At 46.9% G+C, this 25,554-nt stretch overlaps 1 protein-coding gene across 5 annotated transcripts; it reads right to left on the reverse strand.

The window, feature by feature from the left end:
* Positions 1 to 214: 214 nt before the first annotated feature.
* Positions 215 to 25,045, reverse strand: NEMF (nuclear export mediator factor). 5 transcript variants are annotated; one of them, XM_042799291.1, is made up of 33 exons: positions 24,939 to 25,045; positions 23,986 to 24,054; positions 23,209 to 23,311; positions 22,227 to 22,352; positions 21,993 to 22,141; positions 21,694 to 21,761; positions 17,394 to 17,480; positions 16,374 to 16,450; positions 15,770 to 15,840; positions 15,604 to 15,679; positions 14,467 to 14,529; positions 13,990 to 14,067; positions 13,389 to 13,597; positions 11,713 to 11,898; positions 11,147 to 11,210; positions 10,540 to 10,628; positions 9,796 to 9,899; positions 8,826 to 8,888; positions 7,960 to 8,072; positions 7,242 to 7,299; positions 6,808 to 6,866; positions 6,197 to 6,317; positions 5,798 to 6,062; positions 4,911 to 4,953; positions 4,776 to 4,825; positions 4,270 to 4,417; positions 3,866 to 3,943; positions 3,598 to 3,795; positions 3,145 to 3,177; positions 2,279 to 2,385; positions 2,132 to 2,175; positions 1,938 to 2,017; positions 215 to 970 (listed from the first exon to the last, which is right to left on the reverse strand). In XM_042799291.1, the coding sequence occupies exons 1-33, from the start codon at positions 24,995 to 24,997 to the stop codon at positions 896 to 898; spliced, it is 3,213 nt and encodes a 1,070-aa protein (XP_042655225.1). In that variant the 5' UTR covers positions 24,998 to 25,045; the 3' UTR covers positions 215 to 895. The 5 variants fall into 5 exon arrangements, 4 of the variants coding, with proteins under 4 accessions (XP_042655225.1, XP_042655224.1, XP_042655227.1 ...); XM_042799290.1 differs by having other exon boundaries at positions 5,798 to 6,065; XR_006165929.1 differs by lacking the exon at positions 2,132 to 2,175 and having other exon boundaries at positions 5,798 to 6,065.
* Between the last annotated feature and the right edge of the window lie 509 nt (positions 25,046 to 25,554).

A 25,554-nucleotide genomic window follows, 5' to 3' on the forward strand; every position in this document is an offset into this window, starting at 1 on the left:
GAACCTTAGGTAGCAGATATTCTGCCCTGAGAAGTGTAACTGAAAGTGCTTAAGCCCGTTCCCGGCCTTGGTGGTGACCCCGGGGAGCTGGAACGGCCCCGAGGGGCTGGGGAGGGGGCCAGCGCTCGGCTCCGGGTGACCCAGGGGACAGGGGCTGAAATCATGTTTAAGCTGTCCTCAAAAAAAAAAAAAAAAAAAAATTAAAAACGTTGACTTCTAGAACAAAATAATTCCTGTATTGTAATTCCTGCGCCGGATTCTTTTTGCAGGGTTTATCTGGTGCTGGGAGGGGGGCAGAGTGTCAGAGCTGAGCTCGGGGGGTTTATTGTGACCCTCAAGCCCCAGCTCTTCTTCCCTGCATCTTCCTCACTTCCAGAGGGGTAAATCGTGTCGTGGCACCGTTGGGCCGTGCTGGAGGGAGCTGGGACTCCAGAGCTGGGACTGCTCCTTCCCGCCCCAGGCACGCCTGGGGAAAAATAAACTTCTACCTTTTCTGAAATGAAGCATTTTGCTCTGAAACTGTCCTACTAGAAACTCCAGTTCCCTTCAGAGGAAGGCAGCGGGGGCTGAGGAAGAAACAACAGCAGAGAGTTTTGCTGCAGCAAACTCAGGGGAAGGAGGGCACGAGAGAAGGAACAGCGGGAGGTGACGTCGCTGAGCCAGCGCCAGCAATTTACTCGCGTGTTTTGATGCTATTTGTATCGAGTTGTTAGAGTCCATCTAAGCCACGGCGCAGGAGCTGGTCCCCGGCTGCCTGCTAGCGTGGAAGCTGAAGTCAGTCAGGTGAAGGGCAGCTGGGGGAGGTCGGTCAGTCTGTCTGTCTGTCCCAGCCGCCGGTGCTGGACTCGGACTGCGCAGCAGCAGCAGTTCGGGGGTGAGGAACCCAGGTAGGGCATCACTTTTTTCTGTTCAGGAGGTGAGGTGCAGACACTTTCACTTTACCGGGAATATTTCTTGACAAATCGGTATCCTACAAAAGATTAAAGATGAGAAACTGAACACGGCAGAAAAGCATTTACAAACATCTTCCTCACCCCACTAGCGCTTCCGAGCCGCCTGGCAGGAGCTGACGGGCCCGTTTCTGCCGGTTCTCCCCCAGAGGGAACAACTCTGCTGTCAGGCTCCTCTCGTTCCATGTTTTATTAATGAAAGACGTGATGGTTTTTCTGTGCAGCTTCCACACATCAGCTCCGCTGGGCTGGGTCAGTTCCCTGGGCACTACCTGTTCGCTTCAAGGTCAGTAACCCCAAATTGTGGGGTTTTTTTTTCAGCAGAATGCCACAAAAAAAAAAAATCACCATTAAGTCTGCTGCTATTTAATATTTCTGATCAGTGGACTATTACAAGCGGCTGTGACAGAGCAGCTTGATAGACGGGGGCTCGCTGATGTGAAAGGAGAAATAAACACCCGGAGATGGAAAGTCACAGCGGGAGGAGCGAGGGGGTGGTGGTGGCAACCGGGCGAAGAGCACGGCAAGGAGCCAGCCCTCTCCCCGGCGGCAGGGCCGGAACGGCTGCTGGGGCTGATTCGAGAAGGAAATGGAGGAAACGGCAAGAGAGCAGAAGAAAAAACTGCATCAGGTGAGCTGAGACCTGAGCAGAGAGACACCACCTTTACCTTTGCCGGGGGAGAGGCGCAGGCAGACGCCACGGTGAGGGGGAATTTCCCCTCCCCAAACCAAAGGATTTCTTGGAAGACGCTCTCATCAGATACGTTATTTTAGATCAAGAGCGACACCATACAGAAACCTGAGGCTCAATTTCTAATGATTCTTCCCAGCCTAAGCAGCACAGCTTCCCCAGCGCTACTGAGGAGTGCAACGCTGCTGAAAAAACACAGCAACATTTTTTTGGAAGTATTAACCCCCCAAAATGGCACAAGTGGACGTTCTGCTGTTACATTTGCACAAGAGGAGCTACGCAGCAAAACGAGTCACCTTCACGCTGCGGAAGAGGTCTTTTTCTCTTGCGCTAGCTTCTTTGGATTGCATAAAGTTATGCAAGGCAATCTTTGCAGCTGCAAAAAAAAAAAAAAAATAAATAAAATAGGAAGGATTTAAAGGGTACGTAAAAACGCGCTGGCTTCAATAGGTAGAGCACTGAAAAGGATTCGAGTGCTTTAATACAGTACCTTTCCCCTTCTTCTGGGTGCCTGGAGTGAGCTTGACTTTATACCTTCATAAAGAAAAGGTTTCCGTAAGCAGCCCGCGGGCCGCCCTCGGCCAGGGCAGGCTCCACCAAAACCTCCCCCGCTCCGGCCGAAAATGCTGCCACTTACTTGTAGTTGGTCATGGCTGTGTAGGGGGCACAGACGGGCACAGCGAAGAGCAGAATGTCCTCGGGGTGGGGCTGGCCTGTCAGCGAGTCCAGCAGCGCCTCGCCCTCCTGAGCAGACACAGGAGCTGTGCTGGGACAGCGTCTCTCCAAGCCCTGACCTACCGGTTTTACTGGGGGCGGAAGGGGAAGGGTCTCCCCGTCCAGCTGAAGCACGGGATGGGGTCACCCGAGCGTACGAAATGCAGCTTCATCTTATCACTGGCCTCGAGTGACCGAGCCACCGCGCGCCCCTGCCCATCTCTGCTACAGTCACACCCTGGGACACAGGGTGGATTTAGTTTTAAATGACCCAAACAGGACCCTCAAATGTTGTTACATCTCACAGGGTCACCGAAAGCTTCCCTCTCCAGAGAACCGTTATCGTCCTTCGTTCAAGAATTTAAAGAAATTGACTTATTCCCAACCTTGGGCAACACCCACAGCCTGTAATTACAGCAAACTTGGAAGCAATTATGTGTGAATAAACGGGTAGACTAGAGAGCAACTCGCCCTGCATGGCATTGTGCCATCCTCCCGCCCAGAGCCCCCGCTGCTGGGGGCTGCAGATACCTCCAGAGGCAAAGGCAAGAGACAAACTTCAATTTAGCCAGCCCCTAGTTTCTATAGCGGATGCACGCGATAAGCAGGGTTGGAAAACAGAAAGAGGTTATGTTTTTTGTAAAAATACGAGCAAGGTGGGGTCAAAGAGTCATGGGCAAGAAGGGGACGTGTAACAGCGCTGTGTCCCTGCTCCCCAGGAGCCCAACAGCTCCGAGCGGGAATAAAACCTCCTCGGCACTTATCAGAGCTTCGAAGACGAGCATTTACCTCAGCTCCCGGCTGATCCTGGTCTTGTTCCTCCTGTACACACAAACAAAGGAGACATCAGAGCTGAAATGAGCACACAACTGCTTTTTTTTTTTTCTCTCCCCCAGCCCCTGGAGACAATAAATTCTTTTATCAATGGTACACAGAGAGCCACATTCTCACTGCAAAAAGAATTTTAAAGCAAAGGGAAGAAGAGCGTTTTTATGTGGGTGAGGGGAGGAATATCTTTTAAAACTCAAATTCGCGTGGCACACGCCGAGCCGGGAGGAGGGAGATGGGCTGTGATTCAGAGACACTGACTCACAGCAACCAGATCTGGAGAGGGCTCAGTTAACAGTTCAGCTGCGCCGAGTGGGAGGCACCGAGCTCCCCGGATCCTGGGCAGCCTGGCGAGGCTCCGCGCGCCCCCGGAGCCCCGGCGTTGGGCTCAGCGTTCCCCACAGCGCTGCTCACCTTCTCCTCCTGCTGCTGCTCCTCCTGGGCTGGCTCCTGCGACTCGTGCAGCAGGATTCCTGCTGGGAGAGTCTCCTTGCCCCCTCCAGCGCCACGACGCACGGCCTTGGGTTTCTGCTGTGGCTTCTTCGCCGGTTCTTCTTTTGTCTTCCCCTTTTTCCCTTTTTTCCCTTTCTCCTCCTTGCTTGACCCTGCAGACTGGGGTGACGCAGAGGTGGTCAGAGCCAGCGACCGCGCCACAGCGGAAGGCACAGCTCCTCTCACTCACCCCCAGCAGCTTCATAATGAGCTCCCGATCCTCCTCATCCTGGTCCTTGTACTTCTCCTTCATCTTCTTCATTTTACTCTGCAGAACAAACCACACCGACAAGTTTCGAAACAACGACTTTTACGGAGTTTTGCCTCCACAAACACCTAGATGCTGACCCCAAATGCTCTTTCCTTCCAGGTCTCCTGAACTTTTCAGAGCAGCTCACCAGTAACAAAGGGACTGGTTTCAGTGAGGAACGCACAGCGCGCTCAATGCTAAGAGACCAGCACCCTCACCCCGAAACCACTTAAGAGCACCCCCAAGAGTCTAAAAACTGCCAGGCAGCGACAGAAATCTGGAATTTCTGTCCACACTTCACATGGCAACGGCTCAACCCGAGGGTAAACCTGGTCCCTGCCCACCTTCTGGCCCCGCTTGATGGGCTGAGGGGCCGGCGCAGCCTTGGTGGCGTGGGGAGCAGGGGGAAGCTGCGTTTCCGTCTCTTTCTGCTTCTCCTCAGGCGGCTCCGAGTTCTCAGAGTCATTTTGCTGCTTCTTCTTCTTCATTTCTCTATGGAAAACAACCACTTGACACACTGCCTCTTGTTGCGGCGAGAGACGCTGCTGCTCTTCTGCCTGCATCACCACCCCGCCTCCCTGCCACAGGGCCACCCGGGAACCTGAGGCACGTACACTGGGAATAACCCCTCCTCAGTAAAACCTCCCAAGCCCACGAGGACACAAGAAACTGTTTGTTCACAACTGGCACTCCCGAAGGAGAGGAGCAGCCGCTGTCCTGCAGGCAGGACCCGCACTGGAAATGCAGGACGGACAACAGACATGGACCAGCCCGAACTGGGAGGTGCAAGGCGTGGGAGGTGAACGGGGAGGAGGCATTCATCCCGCAGCAAACACAAAGGGGCTCTCACCTCCTCTCCTTGGCAGACAGATGCCTTCGCCCCTGGGACTTGCTGTCACTCTAAGAAGCAAAACGCAGTTAGAGCACACCGTGTCCAGCAGCAGTTCACACTGCTCTTTGACAAAGATCTGAGCTGGGACCTTACCAAGTTGGGTTCTTCCTCTTTGGGGATGATTTTCTGCAGGGATCTGTGGGGAAATCGAAATGGACCTCATCAACCCTGGACGCCTCAACCCCAGCCCAGACATTGGCTGACTTGGTTGCAGCGCTTTCAGCTTTCTAGTTCTTGAAAATCCCAGCTTTGGTGAATGGGAAAGGGCAGCAACGCTGGGATTCAGTTTACAAAACAAGCCTTCGGATCTCTGCCAGCTCGTCTCGTGCACACACACGAGCACCAAAGAACAGCCTGGGTACAGTACGCGCTAAAGGAGCCCCTGATGTTCAGCTTCCCGTGCACGCAGCCCCTGCTCAGCTGTGGCATTCCCCGCAGAGCTGCCCATTTCCACCCACTCCATCCCATCTCCTTACACCTTGTAAGGAGTGCCACTTCCCGGGGAGGCGGGCCCATCTCACAGCCACGTGCAGAGCAGTAACTCAGCACCAGCTCAGCAGAGCACAAACAGCTCATGACTCAGGTTTCTCAAGTCTGAACAGCTCTCAAAAGAAAACAGGGGCAGCCACCTCCTGAGGAGGAAAATCAGCGCGGGGTGGTCAAGGGATGCTCAGGCCAAAATGGTGAGTAGCAGCGGTGAAAGAGCCAGACCCCACTGTGTGCAGGTGTGTGTGTACTTTGGGAGGGGGGTCTGAAGCAAGCAGCCCACAAGGAAGAGCCGTGCAGGGAAATGGCAGGGAACGGTACGCAGGGTGGCGGTGTTCCTGCGCGACAGGCTCGCTGCGCTGCACGCTGGGAGCCTGCAGAGCTGAGCGTCGAAAGAGGGATGGGAACTCCTCCCAGCGCTTGTCTGGGCAGCATTTTAACAGCCTGGAGATCCTCAGAAGTGCTCACATTGCTGCAGCTGCTTCTTCACTTACCTTTGAGACTGAAGATGCGACAGGTCGATTGTTGTATCTGGGTAATTTACCTCTTCCTCCTTCACTTCGCTCTTTGACTCCCGACGTTCCACTTCAGATTCTCCGTCATCCTCCTCAGAGTCACCCCTGGGTGCAGGAGGTGTGTTTACTCTGCCCTGGTCAAGGTCAGCAACGCCCTCATCACGATTACTCTCAGATACGGCTTCCCCATCCTCTGGTGCTTCCTGACACTCTGCTTTTTCCTCTTCGTTGCTGCTCTCTCCTCCTTCTGGGGCACACAGGTGAGGAAAACACAGTTCACATCAGAAACGCCCCACCGGCCCCTCAGAGAGTGCAGGGAACTAAATGCCAAACGCCGAGCAGTCCCATCTGTCAGCACCCCGGTCCCATCCGCCGTACCTAACAGCTCCACTTCTTCCGACGCCAGTTCGCTGGCACCCCTGGAAACCATTTCCAGATCCTCATCCTGTACTTTGATCTTCCTTTCTTCTCGGTGTCTCCAAACACAGCTTTCATCCACCTAACAACAGAGGCACCTTCACGTTAGGCCAGTACCAGCTCCAGTGATGCTCACTAGCCCATTCAGACAACACCTGACTCAGCCTGATTGTTTCCCTTTGAACACTTTTTGCCATTCAAAAGGCCAGAGAACTAAACCCGCACATGCAAACCCAAGTCTGACAACCTGAAAGTACAGCTAGTGAGGAGGCACACAGAGCTGCACGACCAGCAGACTCCTTAAACATGAATATACTTCAAACGGAGCTCGTATAAAAATCTAGCTGAGGTAGTAATGTTCACAGTGTCTGTTTTAAAAGAAGACGGTGCAAAGTGGGGGAAAATGGCAATGGAAGCAAAGTAAGTTTCAGCGAGTAACGTTTTATGGGATTTGTCCCAGTGGGACAAGAAGGAATTGGGAATATACTGATAAGCACGAACCAGAAAATAAGCCTCCTACAGCTCAAACGAAATTACAAAAGCCAGCAGGAGCTGAACAGAGAAAACAATACCTTAAACAAGAAGCTAAAGCCCATCATCAGATATGAAGGTGGAAGAAAATTCTTTTTCCCTGAAAAAAAAAGGCAGATTCTCATGAGGGGGTTTAACAGCTACGTTACAGGATGTATTTTCAAAATTCATTTTTATTAGAGGTTTTAGGCTATCAAAAAATTACACCAGGGCTTGCTCTATCTCTTGCATGACAACAGAACAGGAGAAACTCAAAAGCAGTTTAGCTAAATGATCTTCTGTCCAGGGCTCAGCTAGAAATGCTGCTGCAGCTGCCTGATACTCTGCCTAAACCACTCAGATTTGTGGAAGAGGGGGATCTCCTGGCTGCCACACCGAGGGGGGCAGCTCAGGTGGCCGCCGCCGCTGCGGGACACCGCAGCTTCTTCAGACAAAGCGCCTGATGTCGAAAGCACGCTGTTCCTTTGTGCCTCACCTCGGATCATGAAGCTCCCAGTAGTGAGGTATTCTCCTGTAGGTGCCGTTTTGGAAACCTAAAAGAAAAATCATGATATACTATAAAGAGTCCCTGTCGTAGAAGGCCAGCACTGTGTAATAACAGCACTAACAAAAGGAACATTCAACCAAGCTGCGTTTTTAACTTATGGGAACAGCTTTGTGGGACTCCATATCCCAGGGGTTCTCTCCGTCCTTTGTAAAGTATTTTTCTAAGAGATGTTTCAATTCAATCACACACTACGGGCACTATATGTTTTAGAAGTCCTGGGTGAGTAACTGGGTTATTCAGGAAATAAGAACACTAAAGGCACAGCAAGTTTCAGTTTAATGTAGTGTCTCCACCCTTACACTTGAGTTGATGGTAAGCATAGCAAGACTGCAGTTAATACACAAGCTAGAAGCGCAACTGAAAAAAAAAAAATAATGAAAACATAATTTTCAATAAAAGTCTTTTCCCTCTGTTAGTAACAAGCCAAGCCTGCAACATTTCCTCTGCCATGTGCGTGTCCTATCAGAGGTTACCCCTCCACCCCCGCCCCTAAACGTGGCAGAGCCAGGGAGAACCTGCAAGGAACGGTACCAGAGACAAAAGTCTCACCCACATCCATCAGCTCCCACACAGACACTTTGTCTGCAGTCGCACACCAATCCCCTCAGATGTTCTGTCTGCAAAGCTCATGCACGAGTGTCCTTACCTGGTTGTGGGAGACCCACCAAGCACTGGTGACAACACGGGCATCCCAGGCAGCGCTGTAACACAGGGCCATCGTGCCTGCCTCCGTCAGCGTTCGCGGAGGGATCGGGTCACCTACAAAGAAAACACCCAAGACACCAGTGAACACGATCCACGCGCAACAGATGAAATTTTCCAACTTCCACATGCACCCTAATCCAGCGTGTGGGCTTTCCAGGCAGAGATAACACGGCCTGGGCAAGCCTGAAGGCAGTACAGGCGGAGCAGAAGCAGCGTCAGCGGCTGCTCTTCACAGCTGCCCAAGAGAGGCTGAAGCCAGCTGTGCCGCTGCTCCTTCCTCAGCGCAGCCCCACAGCCGAGCAGTGACTGCGCTCCTCAACACCAGGCCAGCTTCCACCACCTCCCCAGCACGGGGCACGGGCAGGGTTTGCAGAGCTGCTCTCCCACGAAATCCCTCCCGCTGTGCTAACGCTTCCCGGCTGAGAGCGGCACCCAAACTGCTTCTGCCCTCCAGTAAAAGTCTCAGCAGGGCTCCAGGCCCTGCGGCCAGCAGCAAGCACGCGCACCGCCACCTCTGCCAGTGACTAATGCTTGTCTCTGCGAGCGCAGCTCCGCTCCTCCTTCCCACCAGGAGCTCAGCTGAGCGATTGCAAGCAGCCAGTCGTAGCGGGGAAGCGGCAGCAGTCAGTGACAACCTGAGCTCGGAGGGACTGATGCCTCTCATCCTACGGGAAACGTCTGCTGGAGCCAAGTACCACTGTGAGGGGGGGGGGGAAGCGGCTCGACGGGCCGGGCTCAGACGTGCAAATAGAGACCAGAGTGCCCCCAGGCTTCTACGAGTTCCTGCATCAGCCCCGCAGCAGGTACCTGATGGGTTCTTGATCACACAACTTGTAGCTCCGTGGAGATCCGCATGCACGTATATGTCCCCTGGAAAAGAAGCGACTCGAATCAGCCAAACACGTGGTAACCACACAGATCACTCAAGCTGAGCAAAGGTTTCTAACACCGGTTGGAAACGGCTACTTTGGCTGCAAGGAGCAGGATGGGAAGAGGACACAGAAGCCTTTTAGTTCATCCCAGTTGCTTCAGGGAGAATCAGTTCCTTTGCTCCCGATGGGCGTCTGTCCAACCTACTCTTATCCCGCAGCACTCCACGGGCAACACACAGAGACACACACACACAGACACACACACACACAGACACACACACACACAGACACACACACACACAGACACACACACACACAGACACACACACACACAGACACACACACACACAGACACACACACACACAGACACACACACACACAGACACACACACACACAGACACACACACACACAGACACACACACACACAGACACACACACACACAGACACACACACACACAGACACACACACACACAGACACACACACACACAGACACACACACACACAGACACACACACACACAGACACACACACACACAGACACACACACACAGACACACACACACACAGACACACACACACACAGACACACACACACACAGACACACACACACACAGACACACACACACAGACACACACACACAGACACACACACACAGACACACACACACAGACACACACACACAGACACACACACACAGACACACACACACAGACACACACACACAGACACACACACACAGACACACACACACAGACACAGTCTCCAGAACACAAAGTCCCCTTTTACCCAAGACCCGACTTAAGAACAAAGCAAACAGACCTTCCCGTGTCATTCTTGTATATTTACAAAACTGAAAAATGAGAGAAAAACCGCTATACACCACTTAATCGGACTCACCTGGTTTAAGATACCGCTTTACAATCAGCTCATTCTGCTGTTGATCTCTTCCAGCAATAATAAGGTAATTCTCAGAACTAATGAACCAGAGGAACTTTTCAAACCTGCCAAATTACATCAATCCATTGTGTGAAAAACACCTGGAACTAACAGAACATCACAGAGGTATTTTTTTTGTACAACACTGAGAATATCCATCTTAGCACCTACAACTTACAAAAGACACTGCAAATAGTTTCACATCTATCCGTATGTCTGGGCCATAAAAACAAGGCCAAGTACAAATACAACATCACTGCCAACAATATTTGAGACGAAATAACAAGTACTGTAACTATAAAGTCCTTCTGTTTATTTTTATTTTAATAATTCAGTTATTAGACTATAAAAAGCTCTGCCTTTTTCTTTTGGTGTTCTTTTTTGTCTGTTTTTTAAAATCTACTGTTGCTGTTTCAGATATTGAGCTGCCAGAAACTAACAGGGAAGCTCCCTATCTTCACTAAGCCTATATTCTTAGCTGTGCTAAAAGCAAAAAACTCAGATAAACTACAAGTCCCCTGGAAGGAACTTTCCCAGGCAAAGGCACCAACAGGATGAGCTGTAAGGAGGCTCAGTACAAAGTGTGGTGCTTAGAAATCATAATTAGCTCCATTTCTAAGCTAGTGAACACTCCGCCTGACACGGTCGTTCTAAATTTGCGCACGTTCACAGTACATTAGATAAGGACAATGAAACTGTACTTGCCAATAGACCTTTCTCGCTTTCTGAATGGTGGTAACTGTCTGAACTTCCCTCAACGTCTGCTTCGTCTTCTTCTCAGCCGATTTAAATGCCTGTTTAGACAGAAAGCATGATTGCAATCCACCAGCACGGCAATCACAAAATTGCTAGCTGAACAATAGGGAAGTTGGTAGGAAATGTCTCTGAGCGTTCTCGGAGCGCTCCACATACTGCTACCCAGGGGCCTGCCTTCCCCTCATGCACGTGGAAGACAGCTGCCCTAAAAATCTTCATAAATCTCCGCCCTGGACAGCGGCCCCCTGAGATTCTCAGCTCTTTGACTGTAAGGATTTCCCCCCATTTCCCACTCTGGCCTCCCCAAGCACTGCTCTGTCACCAGCTCCTGTCTTAAGTGCTCACAACAACGCTACTGGTGGAAACCAGACGATACAGCAGGGATCTGCCATCCTCTGTTCGGTCAGCTTGGAAGCTCAAGAATGAAACAACCCTGGTTGGCTCTTTTTACCTTTCATCTCTCATTAGGGCTACTTAAGACCAGGGTTGGGATTTTCCACTTACCAAAGAGAGGGACTTTGCTTTTAAATATCTTCTAAAAACAAAGAAAAAATACCTTTTCTGCAGCTTCTACGGTCTTCTGTGTTTTCTTAGCTGCATGTCTTTTGTGATCATAGTACCTGTGAAACACAAGTTTGTTTACATCTGAAATCCCAGCAGATTCACTAATTTTTACAATGTACTTATCGTGGTCCTCTACAGTTGCCATTAAGCATCCAGTTTTGAGATTTAGGGTTTTTTTTTTTAGCCTAGATCTTTGGCTTCATCTTCACCTGAGAAAAGCAACCAGATGAAGTAAGCCCCCTCCTCAGGCAGACCGAGCACTGCGCTGGGGTCACTGTGGAGCAGAAACAGCCATTTTGTTCCATGTGTCACTGTGCAGGATTGTCCTATAAATTAAATTAATGTAATACCTAGAGACTAGCTGCTCTGCAACAGTGAGATACTGCTTTTGGATCAAGAAAATGCACGTCCTAGAGCTCAGGGCAAAATACCCATTTCAATTTTTGTCTTTTATTTTTTAAAAGGTATACACAGGGCCCTTCCTGGGATGTTATCATTAGCAACTGCAAGAATACAGAAACTTCTACTACCAAAGCACACGTTCCCCATAAACCTTACTTTTTGGCATTGGCATATGCAGACAGACTGAGATCAACATCAACTAAGGATGGTTTGTTTTTCTGAGGTTTCTTCAGCTGTTTGTTTTTATTCTTTTTCTTTTTTCCCTTTGGTTCTTCCGTTTCTTCTTTCTCTAAATCAGCAGCATCCTCTTCATCTTCCTCCTCAGATAACACATACGGGTTCCTAAAAAACACATAACGTCATATGATTAAGAGAACGGGTTATTTTTTACTCTTATTTCTATTACTCCTTATTTCTATTCTCTCTTATATTCTATTTTCTCTTATTTCTATTCCTTCATGAAGACTGGAAACAGCTTAAGGAATCCTTAAACCATTTTCACTGTGCAGCCACAGGAAGGCCCCAGGATGCCTTACATGCAAGCTGTTTATGTCTTGGAGGCAGCCAAAAAGAAAACAAAAGCAGAAGATAGAGTCCAAATTTTCCAACCCAAGAAAGTGACATCTTCCAAGGCAATTTCTTCTATCAAAAGGCACACATCCATACTATTAACCCAGCGAAAAATCTAGACATAAAAAGAAGAACCGTTCTGAAGATCTACTTTCATCAAGTAAAAGAAACACAAAACATTCTGTGTGTGATTGCCACGTGAAAAGAGAACAGTTACATCATCATATGGACTCTCTGAACAGGACAGCAATGTGCTCGTTTAAAACCTCAAAAAGTATTTGCTCCATTGTTTTCAAAGAGGTATGCTGAGCACACACTAGCTGGATTTGTACTTGCTTCTCGCCAGGACATGAAATCCTGCTCGATACAGCTGTACTGAGTCTGTGTAGCAAAAGGTGACGGAGCAGCATAAAATAATGTTCTTCATAAAGAGAAACAGATCTCCGCAGTCCTCTGTACTAAGGGTGCAGGATTCAGCACTTGGTGGACTGCCTGAGCAGTTTGGCCAGCAAGTGATCATCACTCGCTACTAAAACAGAGAGAGAAGAGAGACTGATGACACAGTTGCCAACACAGAAGTTGCTCCTGACAGCAAGTTTACCCTGTACACTAACATTTCTGAATGTGAGGTAACTAAAAATTTGTAAATTAAATTTGCCACATTGTAGATTTCATATCAAAACTTCTAGTTATAAAAAAGAAATTCTTGCTTTTTTATCTCCAACACCCTGATACAGCATCAGATCAGGTTTTTAAAGATACTTCAAATACTGCCCCACTGCCAGCTCTCTCATCAGGTTTTCTACAAGTACCAGCATCAAAACTTGCAGCCCACAACAGCCACAGTCTTGAACCATCAGCCTTTCTCTGGACTGCCATAAGCAGTCAGCAGCACCAAAAGGGCCGGGATCTCGTGGGAATTTTGTATCATAGAAGAGTAAATCAGAGACTTAACTGCTGACCGAAAGACTGGAGCTTTGGACCTACACTGCTTTAGGACACCTTCCAATGTTTTAGAATACAGTCAGACAGACTCTAAAAATACTAAAAGAAAAGCTAATAAGCCACCAATTTACTATTAGTTTTTAAAGCAAAAAGGAAGGCATCCCTCTCCGCTCACAGAACTATGTTCTCTTCGTGAGGCTGTAAGAAAAAATTAACAGTTTAAATACCAATGCACTAGCTAAAAAAATACCCATCTCCTGCACAGCCCGCAGACAGTCCTACTTGCCTTTGGTACAGGTGATCTGCAATGTACTTACATCAGCAGCATTGTGATATGATTTGTCTGAAGCTTTAATTCTTTGATTGCACTTGCAACAGGGTCTCCCTGTGCTTGAGCTTCTTTAACAATGGCTCCAATCTCTGTCCAGTCTATCTGGTTGGCTAACGCGCTACGCACCACCTGGATGGCTCGATCAACAATCTCCAAGTTCATTTCTATCAGTTCTCCTTTCATCTTATCAGCTTCCTTAAGGAAAGAGAAAAGTTTATCCCCATTGAAGCTAAACACACACTCAACAATAGGTTTTTTTTTAAAAAAAAAACACACAAAAAAAAAAAGTAGTAATTAATATTGAGATGAAATCCAAGAATGGCATTGAAGTGATCGCACAGGACAACAGCCAACTTGACTCCTGCAAGCAGAGCAGCACAAGCAAATTTTGGCAAGAGAGGTACAAAGTGCTCCTAAGGGAGTGGAACCCTCCCAGGCTCCCTGAGAGGCTCCAGGGCACTCACTGACAACGGCAGGCTTCACTCTGGGGCCTGACTGACCATACAGAGGTACAGCTCTCCAAGAAACATCATGTATCTTCTCAGTTAATAAAAAAAAAGAAAAAAAAAAAAAAATCTCAGTTTTACCTGAGCTTGCTGAAGAGCTTCTAGTCTGTGCTCATGATCCCTACGGACATTTTCAAGTTTCTTCAGTGCTTGTTTTTCCTTTCAAAAATAAGTAAGATGGAAAAATGTAAATACAAGTGGCATCTTATCACCTAATCACTGCAAAACACTCAATTGAGCATTCCAGCATAGAAAAATACAGCAGCGTAAGAGATGCGGTCTCCCAAATACTGTTGGTAATGCTATTACTTGTATTCCAAGCAGAACCAACTGCTATGTTATTGTCACGTCCCGCTCAGACGAGGGAGACAAGTGACTTAGATTTGTAAACTCCCAATGGAGTGGACAATGTTGAAATCCATTCCCTGACCACCACTGACTCAGCAATTATAAAAAGAACAAGGAATGACACTTCCCTCACCCCAGACTACAAGAACCAAATGAAGCATCTGAAGCTCAGCACAACCTCAGCTGCCTCACTCTTAAATGAGAGCATACCTGCTGCAATGCTTTCAGATCAATTTTCTGTCCCTCCAGCTTGGAGTAGAATTCATCTGCCGCCTGCAAGACAAAATGGGTTTTAAGAATCTCCAAGTTGCACTAACTTACACCAGCAACAAGCAGGCAGAGAAGGTTCTGCTCAAGAGAGGTGGCTGCAAAGCACTAGAAGAGGAGACAGATGCTAAAACAGGGTTCAGTAACTCCCTCCATTTTACCTTTACATGAGATGAGTTTAGCAAGACACTCAAGGATATGTCTCACTACAAACCAGGGGCTATGCACAAGTAAATAAGTGACCGAACTACGGCCCACATTTTTTGCTAAGAAATGATGAAAAGGAAGCTGCTGCTTGACACAGTCTGCTCTTCAGATTAAATGACTGCAATGATAGACCTGCCTGCCCTGAATTCCTGCTGCTTCAATAAGTTAGTCAAAAAAAAAAAAAAAAAACCAACAAAACAAACAAACCACAAAAAAACTAGAAAGTATGCCTAAGAACTGCTCCTGGTCTTCCAGTTGTCAGACACTGTGCTTAAAACAAAGGAAGAGGAAGGTTTTAGGCTGCTTGTATCATCACTGCTGTGAAGGAGACGACAGAAATTCAGCCAAGAAGCAGGATAGGAAAGTGAAATGGGAATTCTGGAGTTCAAGGTCAGGAACAACACACAGTTAATGACCTCAGATGTTAACGAGTCAAGGACCAGGCAGGACAATGCTCAAGGAAATACTAAATCAGGTGCCTGAAGCTTTCCAAGAAGTAACTGGAAAAGTATCAATGTGATGACTGTTTGCCTCCAGCAATAACTCAGTGTCTGAACTCTCCACTAACAAAATGTTTGACCAGGACTGGGAACAGCCACCTTCCTTACAGGCTCAACACACGCCTCCATTCAGTGCCACAGGCCACGTTTCAGCTACGGGATCTAGCTGAGTTCATAAAGACAACACCGCTCAACAGTAGCTTAAAGGCCCTGTTTTAGTCGGCCTTAACTGTGTAAAACATTTACCCATGAAATTAATCATCTTTTCCAAGGTCTATGTTTTCATTAACAACTTCTGCACAATATTTTAATTACTCTTTTTAGCATCAGTCAATTAAAGCACTTAAGTACAGCATCGGCAAAAGCACTGTACCTTATTGAATGAGTCAAATTCCAAGTACGGACATTTTGAATGTTGAGAAAACAAGAAAGGATGAAATTCCTCATATCTGTAAAATACACATTTGATATTATCACCTGAAAACTAATTTATGTTATGCAGACTAGTAGAAAAAAAAGTAAATACTTCAAATATTTACGTGTAGATATCTTCTGCTGGTTTATCTGGTTCCAGACTTGGCTTTTTCTCCCTTTTCTGGATAATATAACCCTAAAAGAATACATAAATATGCCATCAGCATTTATCTTTGAAAAGGATCCCCCTTATCTTGGCAGCAAGTTTTAGTCGCTAACCTACCAACCAGCATGAGACAGTAAATCTTTCTAGCAGGGAAACCTTGTGGCAGAAGCAGTACGATTGACTGAGTAAAGCCCTGACTGCTCGCTTGTCTTGACTCCAACTTCTTCCAGAAAAGAAGGTGAATTTCTCTTACAAACCTCAGGACTATCCTACTGCTTATCACATAAATGCACAGTTTATGTGCCGAACGGTGCCACCTGCTATTAACGCACAAATGCAATTCTCACAGGACCTGCATATCTGCTTGTAAATTACTTAACTCCTGCACAACCAGTGCAAGGAAGCAATTTTTATTCCCCATCGCTACGTGGAGCCCAAGCTCACAGAATCAAATCTGTAGCTAACAACACCAGGAACAAGCGTGTGCTGATCAATACCTGCCTACCTGCTTAATTCTGCAATTCCTGCACAACTGATAACCGAATGGCCCAGCTGAGACCCACCTTTCCACTGAAGTTGTCAGTTAGTGTCATATATTCTTCTGCTTTCTCTAAAGCACCAAGTACTTTTTCAATATTTTCTAAAGAGAGAGTGGGGAGGAGAGGACTATTTTTAAAAATCCAGAGCAGGAAGGTATTTTTTACATAAATAATAGCACAACAGCAAATCAACAAAAGGCCCAGGCAACTGCTCTTCCAATTAAGTGCCTGAAGCAATTTGTTTGACCTAACCACGTTAAATAGGATTCTAGCATGTCTCAAAAATAAAACAGCACATACCCTTTACCCCCAGTGCTTCACTACAGCAATTCCTGTTCATTTTAAACAGAAGACTTGGTATGCATTTTACATTTGGGGAATTTTTAAGAATAAAAAAAACAACCAAAAACAACTCTTTCAAGCTTCAGGAGAAAAAAAGACCACACAAGTGCTAACACTTTAGAAAAATAAAACTGCAGTGGCAAAGCATAAACCAGTAGCTGTGAAAAGTTGTTTGTTTGTTACAAAGTTGATTTATTACAGCACTATAATGCATTAGGAAGTAAAAAATCCTTTTGATTTATGGCAAATATAAAGCATACAAGAAAAATTACAAGAAAAAAAATCTATTCTGACTTTATTACCCAAATACATAATTTCCCAATAAATGTAAAGCTGCTACTTTACCAAATCCCCACTGTGCTTGCTAAATAGAATGGAAAATTTTTATTCTAACTCTTCTATACAGGATTCTTGTCAAACATCCCTTTACATAGCCAGAGTTCACCTGATGTGTAAGATGGTATCTCATTATAAAACCAATTAGACTATAGGAGGAGTCTGATGTTTTATCTCCAATATATGCACAATTCCAGTTTTAATGTGAACAAGGTTGGTCCCCAACCTAAAAATATTGGAACACATAACCATATGGTCAGAACTACAGGTTTAAGGATTACTCATTTCTTTGGAAAAAAAATACTACATAGGCATAAAAATTACCATATATATAGTACAGCCTTTAAAATATTATTTCCTACATACCTTTACTTTCCATATGCTGATCTATTTTGACATAACCAGAAAATCCAGCTTCTATAAGGCAATGCTCAATGAGAGTGGCTCCATAAGCTGTTAAAAGAAGGAAAAAAAAAAAAAGAATAATCACCTGTAGAAAACATTCACAATGAAATTTGTAGTCGCACTGAAATTATGAGAAGTGTTTCAACGAGCTAGGGCTGTGAAACTACAGCCAAATCTTAGAAAGGCTGGGGAGAGCAAAGGAGTTTTGGTCCCAAATTCAGGTGGCACAGTCCAGAGAGATGACCAGGACTCCCGTGGTGGCTCTCTCAGAAATGCTCGCTGGCTGGGTCTCAGCTCACAGCTGATGAGTTCTTACAATCTTAAGGATGCTTAGGTTCATCTAGAACTGGGAAAGGTCTAGTACAGAGTGAGGATATACAGGAAGGATGGGATTCATGTTAGCCAAAAGGGGCGAAACTCTTGTATCTAAAAGGGGGTGGGAAAGACTGTAGGAAACCCAACCAGGGTGGCAAACTGCCTGGCTTGGGGTAAGGTATTACAAAACGTGAAGCCATGCAAACTCTGTAGCTTCAAATAAAGAACTAGGAAAAAGCTGTCAAAGCCAAATGTGAAGCGAGTGACAACAGATGCAGCTCCATTTGAACAGGGTGCAGAGAAGCAGCAAATATAAACAGATATAAGCTCCTAGAAATATCCTTAAAGACTAAGAAACAAGGTGGAGCCAACTTGGAAAACCAAGTTTAACAAAGAACACTGAGAAGCAGAAACATGAAGGAAGGCAGGCAACCGCTGGGACAGCGCTGCACCAAGCTTAAAATGACGGAGATTACCTTAGAGAAGGCGAACGGGATCTTTAGAGTCCAAACAAATTAACAAGATAACCACTTGAAAAAAAAAAAAAGAAGAAACACAAAACAAAACAGCACAATCCCATGGGAATGAAAGGCCAGGGCTACATCTGGGACGTGCAGTATTAGGGCTACAGAATTAACTGCCTGAGCAGGGCTGCTGGTCACACTGATGTGCAGAGGGACAGCCAAGAGGTGGTGAAAGCCAGACAAAAATCAGCTAAATCAAGTTTTAATCAGCCCAGTCTGGCTAGATAAATGGCATGTCATGGTACAAGGCTGACACTAAAATTTATCTGGATCCACACTAGCTCAACAAAAGCCTGAGAAATCTCCTACAGGCATCCTCAGCTCAAAAGAGAAGATTACATAAAGCAAGGAAGCTTCTTAGAAGGAAAGAAATTAAGACAATCAATAAAAGGGAATGTCTGCAAACAACCTGCAGGCTATTTAAAGATGCTGTTTTGGAGGTTCAGAACAAATGCATACCAATTATTAGTGTTCCAGAAAAATCCAAGGACAACTGGCATGACTAAACATCAAGTTAAGAGAAACTGTTGAAAGCAAAAAGTTATCTGAAGTTGTGTCCCTTGCGGAAAATGGGAGACCAAACTCTGGCAGGTGAATGTGAAACACAGCAACACTGGCCAAAATTAATCTTGAGAAAACCTGAAGAAAACCCCACCAAGATTAATAATAAAGCTTTTTCCAGATATATCATAAGCAGGAAGCCTGCTAGAATCAGTAGGTTCAAGTGACCAAGGTCCAAAATGAACGCTCTGGTATGACAAGAGCAGAAAAATTAAATTAATGTCTTGAGTTTTTCAGAGTGCAGGGGCACAGGGAAGCCCTGGCTGGAACGTTTCTCTGCAGGCAGTATGTCAGAAAAACTGCCTCTAATCCAGTTTTCGGAAGAGGCAGAGGATCCAACAGGTAAAACAAGCAGCAGCAGCAGCAAATCCCCAGGATCATGCAGTACTCAGCCAGGTGTTTAAAAGAACTTAAGGATGGAGATGCCAACCTGTTAAAACTGCAGCTTGCAACACCTCTCTTGCCTTAGCAGCAGAGGCACAAGGAGGTTAATGCACTGGCAATTTTAAAAAGGGACTAGAAAACTATCAACTCTTTTTAGCCTGAAGACTAAAACTTGCAGAGAGCTTTACACTAGATACAGAAGAGCCAGCAGTTTTATATTTTGCATCATAACACTACAAGACAGTTAAAAAGCACAAGGTCACAGGAGGTCAAATAGATAAGGTCTATTTGGATTTCCAGAAATCATTTAGCAAAGCTCACCGAGAAAACAAGCTGCCACTGAATAACAGGATAGCCCCTGCCTGGATTAGAACGTTGCTGAAATTCAGGAAACAGGGAGGAGATATAAACTGTCAGCTTGCATCCTGGAAGGAGGGGAGGAAAGCTGACCTCTACCAGGACCTACCCCAGGGCCTGCACTGGCCAACACGCACCTACCTGACCTGGGAAGGGGGAACAAAGGGCAAGGGGCAAAGCCTGCTGATGAAACACAACTCCTCTAAGCAACAAAGACAACAGCCAGCTGTGAAGAACTGGAGGATATGGAGCAACAGAGCAATTAGATGAAGAACTGACACATAAACTCACTGTAAAACAATAAAAAATAATCTAGATGAGAAAAGACTATCCCACTTAAGCACACGCCCAGCTGATCATTTCATTTGGGATCAAAACCTAACAACAGATGGTCCTGTGGAAACATAAGCTCAATAGTCAGTGAACACAAAGAGTCAAGCTGTGTGTTGGGAATTATTAGGAAAGGACTAGTGAACAACACAAGGGAAATCAGGCCACAGTATAAATCCATGGTGCACTTCCACTGTGAATGTTATGTACACTTTTGTTTACCCCGTTTCAAAGCAGGTAGAGTTAGAAAAGGCACATAGAAAGGAACAAGCATCATCACAGGCTTGGAACGGATCCTTTGAAAGGAAAGGCTGCATAGGCTATGCAGTAGGCTGCTCAGTGTAGAAATTACTAAGACATAAAATGAGTGGTCAAATCCAATACCAGGGCAATACGAGTATCCAAGACAAGTAAAACTGGTGAGATGAGTTTCAGAAAAAAAAAAAAAGGATGTGATTTTTCATGTGACATGTAAGCAAGTGACACTCCTCACCATAAAAAAACCCACTGTGGATGCCAGAAGTCCAGGTAGGTTCAAAAAGAGATTTGGTAAATAGATGGAAGGAAAATCCAACCCAAGCTATTAAACTCAAAGGTGCCTGCTGATCAGTCATGGGAAGTCTCTAAAATGCAGAGCTGCTGGGATTGAGACTCTTCTGGGAAAATATCAGTGTGCTCATTAGGGCTGTAAGCTAATGACAGAGCTGGTGACCAGGCACTGGCCCGAGGTTAACCAAACTGCATAGGATGTGAGAAACTACAGGACGCAACATGAGAAACTGCTGGACACGACATTACCAGAGTGAGAAGTGTCAAAAAACAGAGAAGTGGTGGGAAGGATGGCTGGGTTTCACAGGTGGTTAAGGAGGAGTGGGGTGGGAAACAGCCAAACTCACACAGGAACTGAAAGGAAGAATTGTGGACCTTGAAGAGAGTGGAACCTTGCCAGGCCAGCTGTGCCTGGGTATTCAGATCAGTAACGCTACACAAGGACAAGGTTACCTAGATAACAGTATCAGAAATACCAAATTCGGGTATGGATATAGCAAAACTGGGACCAATGAGGGAAAGTTATTGGCATCGGGTTGTTTAGGAGATCGGGATGGAGAAAGAGAGGGACATGGGTTATGAAAAAGAGAATCAAGAAATAAGGAAAGTAATACTTAGGTCTGCAAATCATACAATTTGAGCTGTTCAGAGGTACCTGCCAGGCAATCCTGTGCTTGATCAACACTGCCAAATCATGAAGATAAACCAAACTTGTTCTGACCAAGTCACTTCAGTCAAATTTGCTTCTGCGGTCAGGAAAACCGAGGCACAGGGTGCTTTGCCCAGCTACCAGAGAACACTTAGATGGACATATCAAGCATCCCAGTATTACCACATTGGTACTTGTTCCAGGACTGGCAGCACTGGTGTCCTCCAACCACTTCGTAATAACACCCTTGCCCTGACTGTACACTTACATCTCCTATTCAGTATCACTAAAGCCAAGACACTGGGCAAAATTCATCAAGCCAGCGCTGCAGCAGAGCTACTCTCAGATCCTCATCACTGCAGGGTCACGGCAACGCTTATTTCTTTCTGCAGTTGGCTTGGAATAAAAAAAAAATATCTACTCTGTTTTCAAAGGCTTAGGTTTTTCTGTTGTTTTTCAAACATATATAAAAGCACATTGTCATCAACACCCCCCAGGAGGAGACTGCTTGAAGTTGTTCAAATTTTCAGCATCATCTAAACATAATGTATATCGACCCCATAACATTTTCTAATAAAACACAATTACTTACGAAGATGCGGGTTAAGAACCCTCTTCAGTTGTTCCCCTTTGGGTGCATTTGATATGATTTCAGTTAACCTGCAAGAGATAATAGAGAGCTGCAACTGCAAAGAACAAGGGGGTTTAAGACTACATTCTACTGCCTAGAAGCTACAAAATTTTTTTTTAATTTTTTTTTTTATAAGTTTTTTAAAAAAAAATGCAAAATGGCTTGTAGTATGTGAAAAGACTATGCAAAGACATGCTGCATTTCACAGTTCCAAGTGATTTGGGTTTATTCCAATACATACACCATCTAAAAGCACTTACCTCTCCAAGGTTGGCAGAGGTGCAGGCGCTTTTGCACTGTCGACTGGGTATCGTTCCCGAACGGCAAATCTGACATCATCCGCTTCATCGGTGCGAAACCTCAGGATGTTTAAAATGATGTATTCGTGGTCTGTCAGGACAATGTTACCCTGCAAGCACACCACGGGGGACCATCAGTGAAGGCCATGCTCACGTGCTGGCTTACAGAGGACACACGTGGAGCTTTGCACTCACCCTGTCGTACAGCTCAATGACCAGGTGATAAGCAGCTTCGTCACTTCCGAACTGGAAGTCCACAATTCTGTCTATACCCAGTTGTTTTACACTGACAAGTCTTCTGGTCTTTAAATGCTTACGGCACTGTCAATAATGGAGAAAATGTCTGTGAGATGACACAAACAGACCTGCTTGTGACATTTTAGCTATAGATGTCTCCTGTGACACGGACCACTTCTTACTTAACACAAATACCACAAGGGTAAAAATGCTGATCTTGGCAATACAGAGACAAAACAGCAAAGGAATATCTCAATATTTATAGGCAATATAATCATTCCAGATTCTTAACATTAAATCATTTTTGCCATTAAAAACTGGTATTTGTTTAGCTCAGCAAGTGAGCAGCTAGTTAAAATCTGAAGGGTTTGTTTTACAAAGAGAGCTGGGATTATCCCTGCACCCACATACCATGTCGAAAGCCACCCTGGAGCATCCTTACTGACCATTTCAATGAGGCTGCATCCAGATGCTAAGCAGACCTTCGAGTCAGCACTCAGGTTACATCCCTGCAGATCTTCCTGCAGGAACACAGCCTAACAGCCTGCAGCAAGATCTGAACCCTCCCAGTCCAGCAGACTGAACAGCAGGACATGATTAACACAGGGTGCTGCATCCAGGGCCTTAAAATTTGGACAATCCAACTGGAATGACAAGGACTTTGCTGGATTAAAACTCCAAACAGTCTAGGTGGCCTAGAAAATGTCCAGCAGATTAATGCTAGTCTTCATAAATGTAAATTCTCATAATTTCAGGCACTGAACATCAACAATGTGACCCCAGGTCCACATTTGCTCTTCCCTTGTCTTCAGTCACCCGCTTGATCAGGATCCACCAGACAAATCCTTTCACTATTTTCTTCTGTCTCCAAGGACAAAACATGAATGTTGCTTTCTGATAACCAGACATCTTTTTAATAAGAAAATGTAGGCTAGTTTACCTTCATTGCAAAGCCAGATGGCATCATGTTTTTTGGCCACTCAAACTCTGTCATGTGAATGCGTATACCAGATTCAAGCAGCAGCGTGGCCTTGCAGTCTGGTCTGTTAACAAAACAAAGACTCATCACATAGTACACGAGCAGCCACCCCTTATCACACGCCAGTTTGCACCGGTATGAGACCAGAGCATCACAAACCAGCCGCCCACTAGCTACAGAAAACACTGTTGCCAAAACCCATAAAGCTGGCTGTGGTAGCCAGCCTGGCGACAAAAGGACACCCACTTTTTAAGTTTATGGGTAATTTTGCCAAGCAAAATGCTTGGCAAGCAATGGAGTTAAAAGTTCAACACAAGTGGAGGCAAGCAGGTGAGCAAGGGCCCTTCTCAGACACCACTGGAGTGGACAAGATAGTGATGCGACACGAGCCCTACCTCCCATTTGGCCTGGGCACGAGTATCACTTACTAACTGTTGCTTTTCAAACCTCTAGCTCCTCTCTTCCCTCCCCACAAGAAGAAACAATGACAATTGTGTGTTTTTACACTAACCCCTTTGGCCTTTTATACATTTTCTGCAGTACTACACACTTCACATGCTATCTCCCAAGAACTTCATGGGTAAAAATCACTGTATTTTATCAAAGAACAATAGAATCTTACTGAAAACTGATCAGAAAAGCCACACACCTGTCCACAGAAATTACATACATTAAAAAAAAAAAATCTAGTTCTCATATGTACAGGAACAGCATAAAGAAATTTAAAGAAGTTCTTACTTCTGAAGGCGAATAAGGTATGTCTTATTATCCACATCATAAACATTGTTTACTCTCATTCCCAATAAGCTGTCAAAAAGAAAATACATGCTTTGGAGAATACAATAGACAAACCACACGAGCAGCTGAAAAAAATCCCAGAGATAATTAAAATATACAGAAGTGCAAGATATGATAAATTACCAAACAGTAACTGAAGAGGCAGCAAAGGAAGATTAATGAGATGAGGTGGAAGCCGAACAACAAAAAGATGGAGAAATTGTTGTTAATGGATAAAGTGCAAAAAGCTAAACAAGTTGAAGCAAGAACAGCCACTGCTGACACTCCCACCACACCCAGACAGCTTCTGGTTCTCTCCTGCAAGCACTCCTCTTTGTGGCAGGGATGCAAAATGTACTGGTTATACTGGAGCAGTCTGCTCCTCCGGGCTAACCAGTCATTTGAAGAGCCCTCTGCCAGCATGAGGCACTACTATTCCCAGTACAAGCACAGAAATGGTCTGGGGAGGGGGGGGGTGTCAGCCTCGTCCTCATTTTGTTCAGAGCAGGGCTGAACACGCAGATTGCCCTGGACACCAGACGGGTATCAGAGCTCCGTGGGGCGTGGATGTGAGGAGCATTCGAGCTGCTCGGCTGGGTGGGACAGTAACGGCAGACCACAGCCCCTTCCCCATGCAAACGGGAAAAGAAAAGGACTCAATTGCTCCTCAGGGTGCAGAGAGGCAAGGGTGAGGCAGGACACGACGGAGGGGCAGAGCGGGGTTGTACGCGGAGCAGATGAGGGGGGGGGGGGCAGAGCCGCCCCACACAGCCCCGGTGCCGGGGCACCGGGCCGGGCCCCACTGAGGGGAGAGAGGCGCTACCGAGCGGGCTCCGCAACAAAGCACAGCCCCGAGGGGAGAGGGGTGGTGTTTGGTTTTTTTTGGGGGGAAGGGAGGAGGGGGGGAACGATACCTGTGCCGCAGCTCGGCGAGCACCGCGCGGATATCGACGGTGCTGAAGCGGGACTTCATGGCGGCGGCGGCCGCCGCCGGCGCTCCCCGCCGCGCGCATGCGCCAACGCCCGGCTACGGGTCGCGCCCCGCGCCAATTCCCGCGCCGCGGCCGCGCCCTCACCGCCCCGCCCCCTCCCCTTCCTCCTCCTCCTCCCCCTCTCCCCGCGCACGCGCCGAGCGGCAGCAAAAGGAGCCCGCGTCTCTCTGTGTTGCCCAGGCTACGCTGCAGTGGCTATTCACAGGCGCGATCCCGCTACTGACCGGCACGGGAGCTTTGACCTGCTCCGTCTCCGACCTGGGCCGGTTCACCCCTCCTTAGACAACCTGGTGGGCCCCAGCTCCCCGGGGCTCACCATATTGATGCCGGCCTTAGCGCGGACGCCCGCTCGGCATAGCGCACTGCAGCCCAGAACTCCTGGGCTCAAGCGATCCGGCGGGCTCAGCCTCCCGAGTAGCTGGGACTACAGGCGCGCGCCACCGCGCCCGGCGCCCCTGCCTCCCCTCACAGCTCCGTTCCTCCTCGGCCCCCTTCTCCTCCTCTCCTCGGCCCCCTTCTCCTCCTCTCCTCGGCCCCC

This window comes from Tyto alba, unplaced genomic scaffold, assembly GCF_018691265.1.
Source record: "Tyto alba isolate M040663 unplaced genomic scaffold, T.alba_DEE_v4.0 Super-Scaffold_29, whole genome shotgun sequence".
NCBI classification, from domain to species: Eukaryota; Metazoa; Chordata; class Aves; order Strigiformes; family Tytonidae; genus Tyto; species Tyto alba.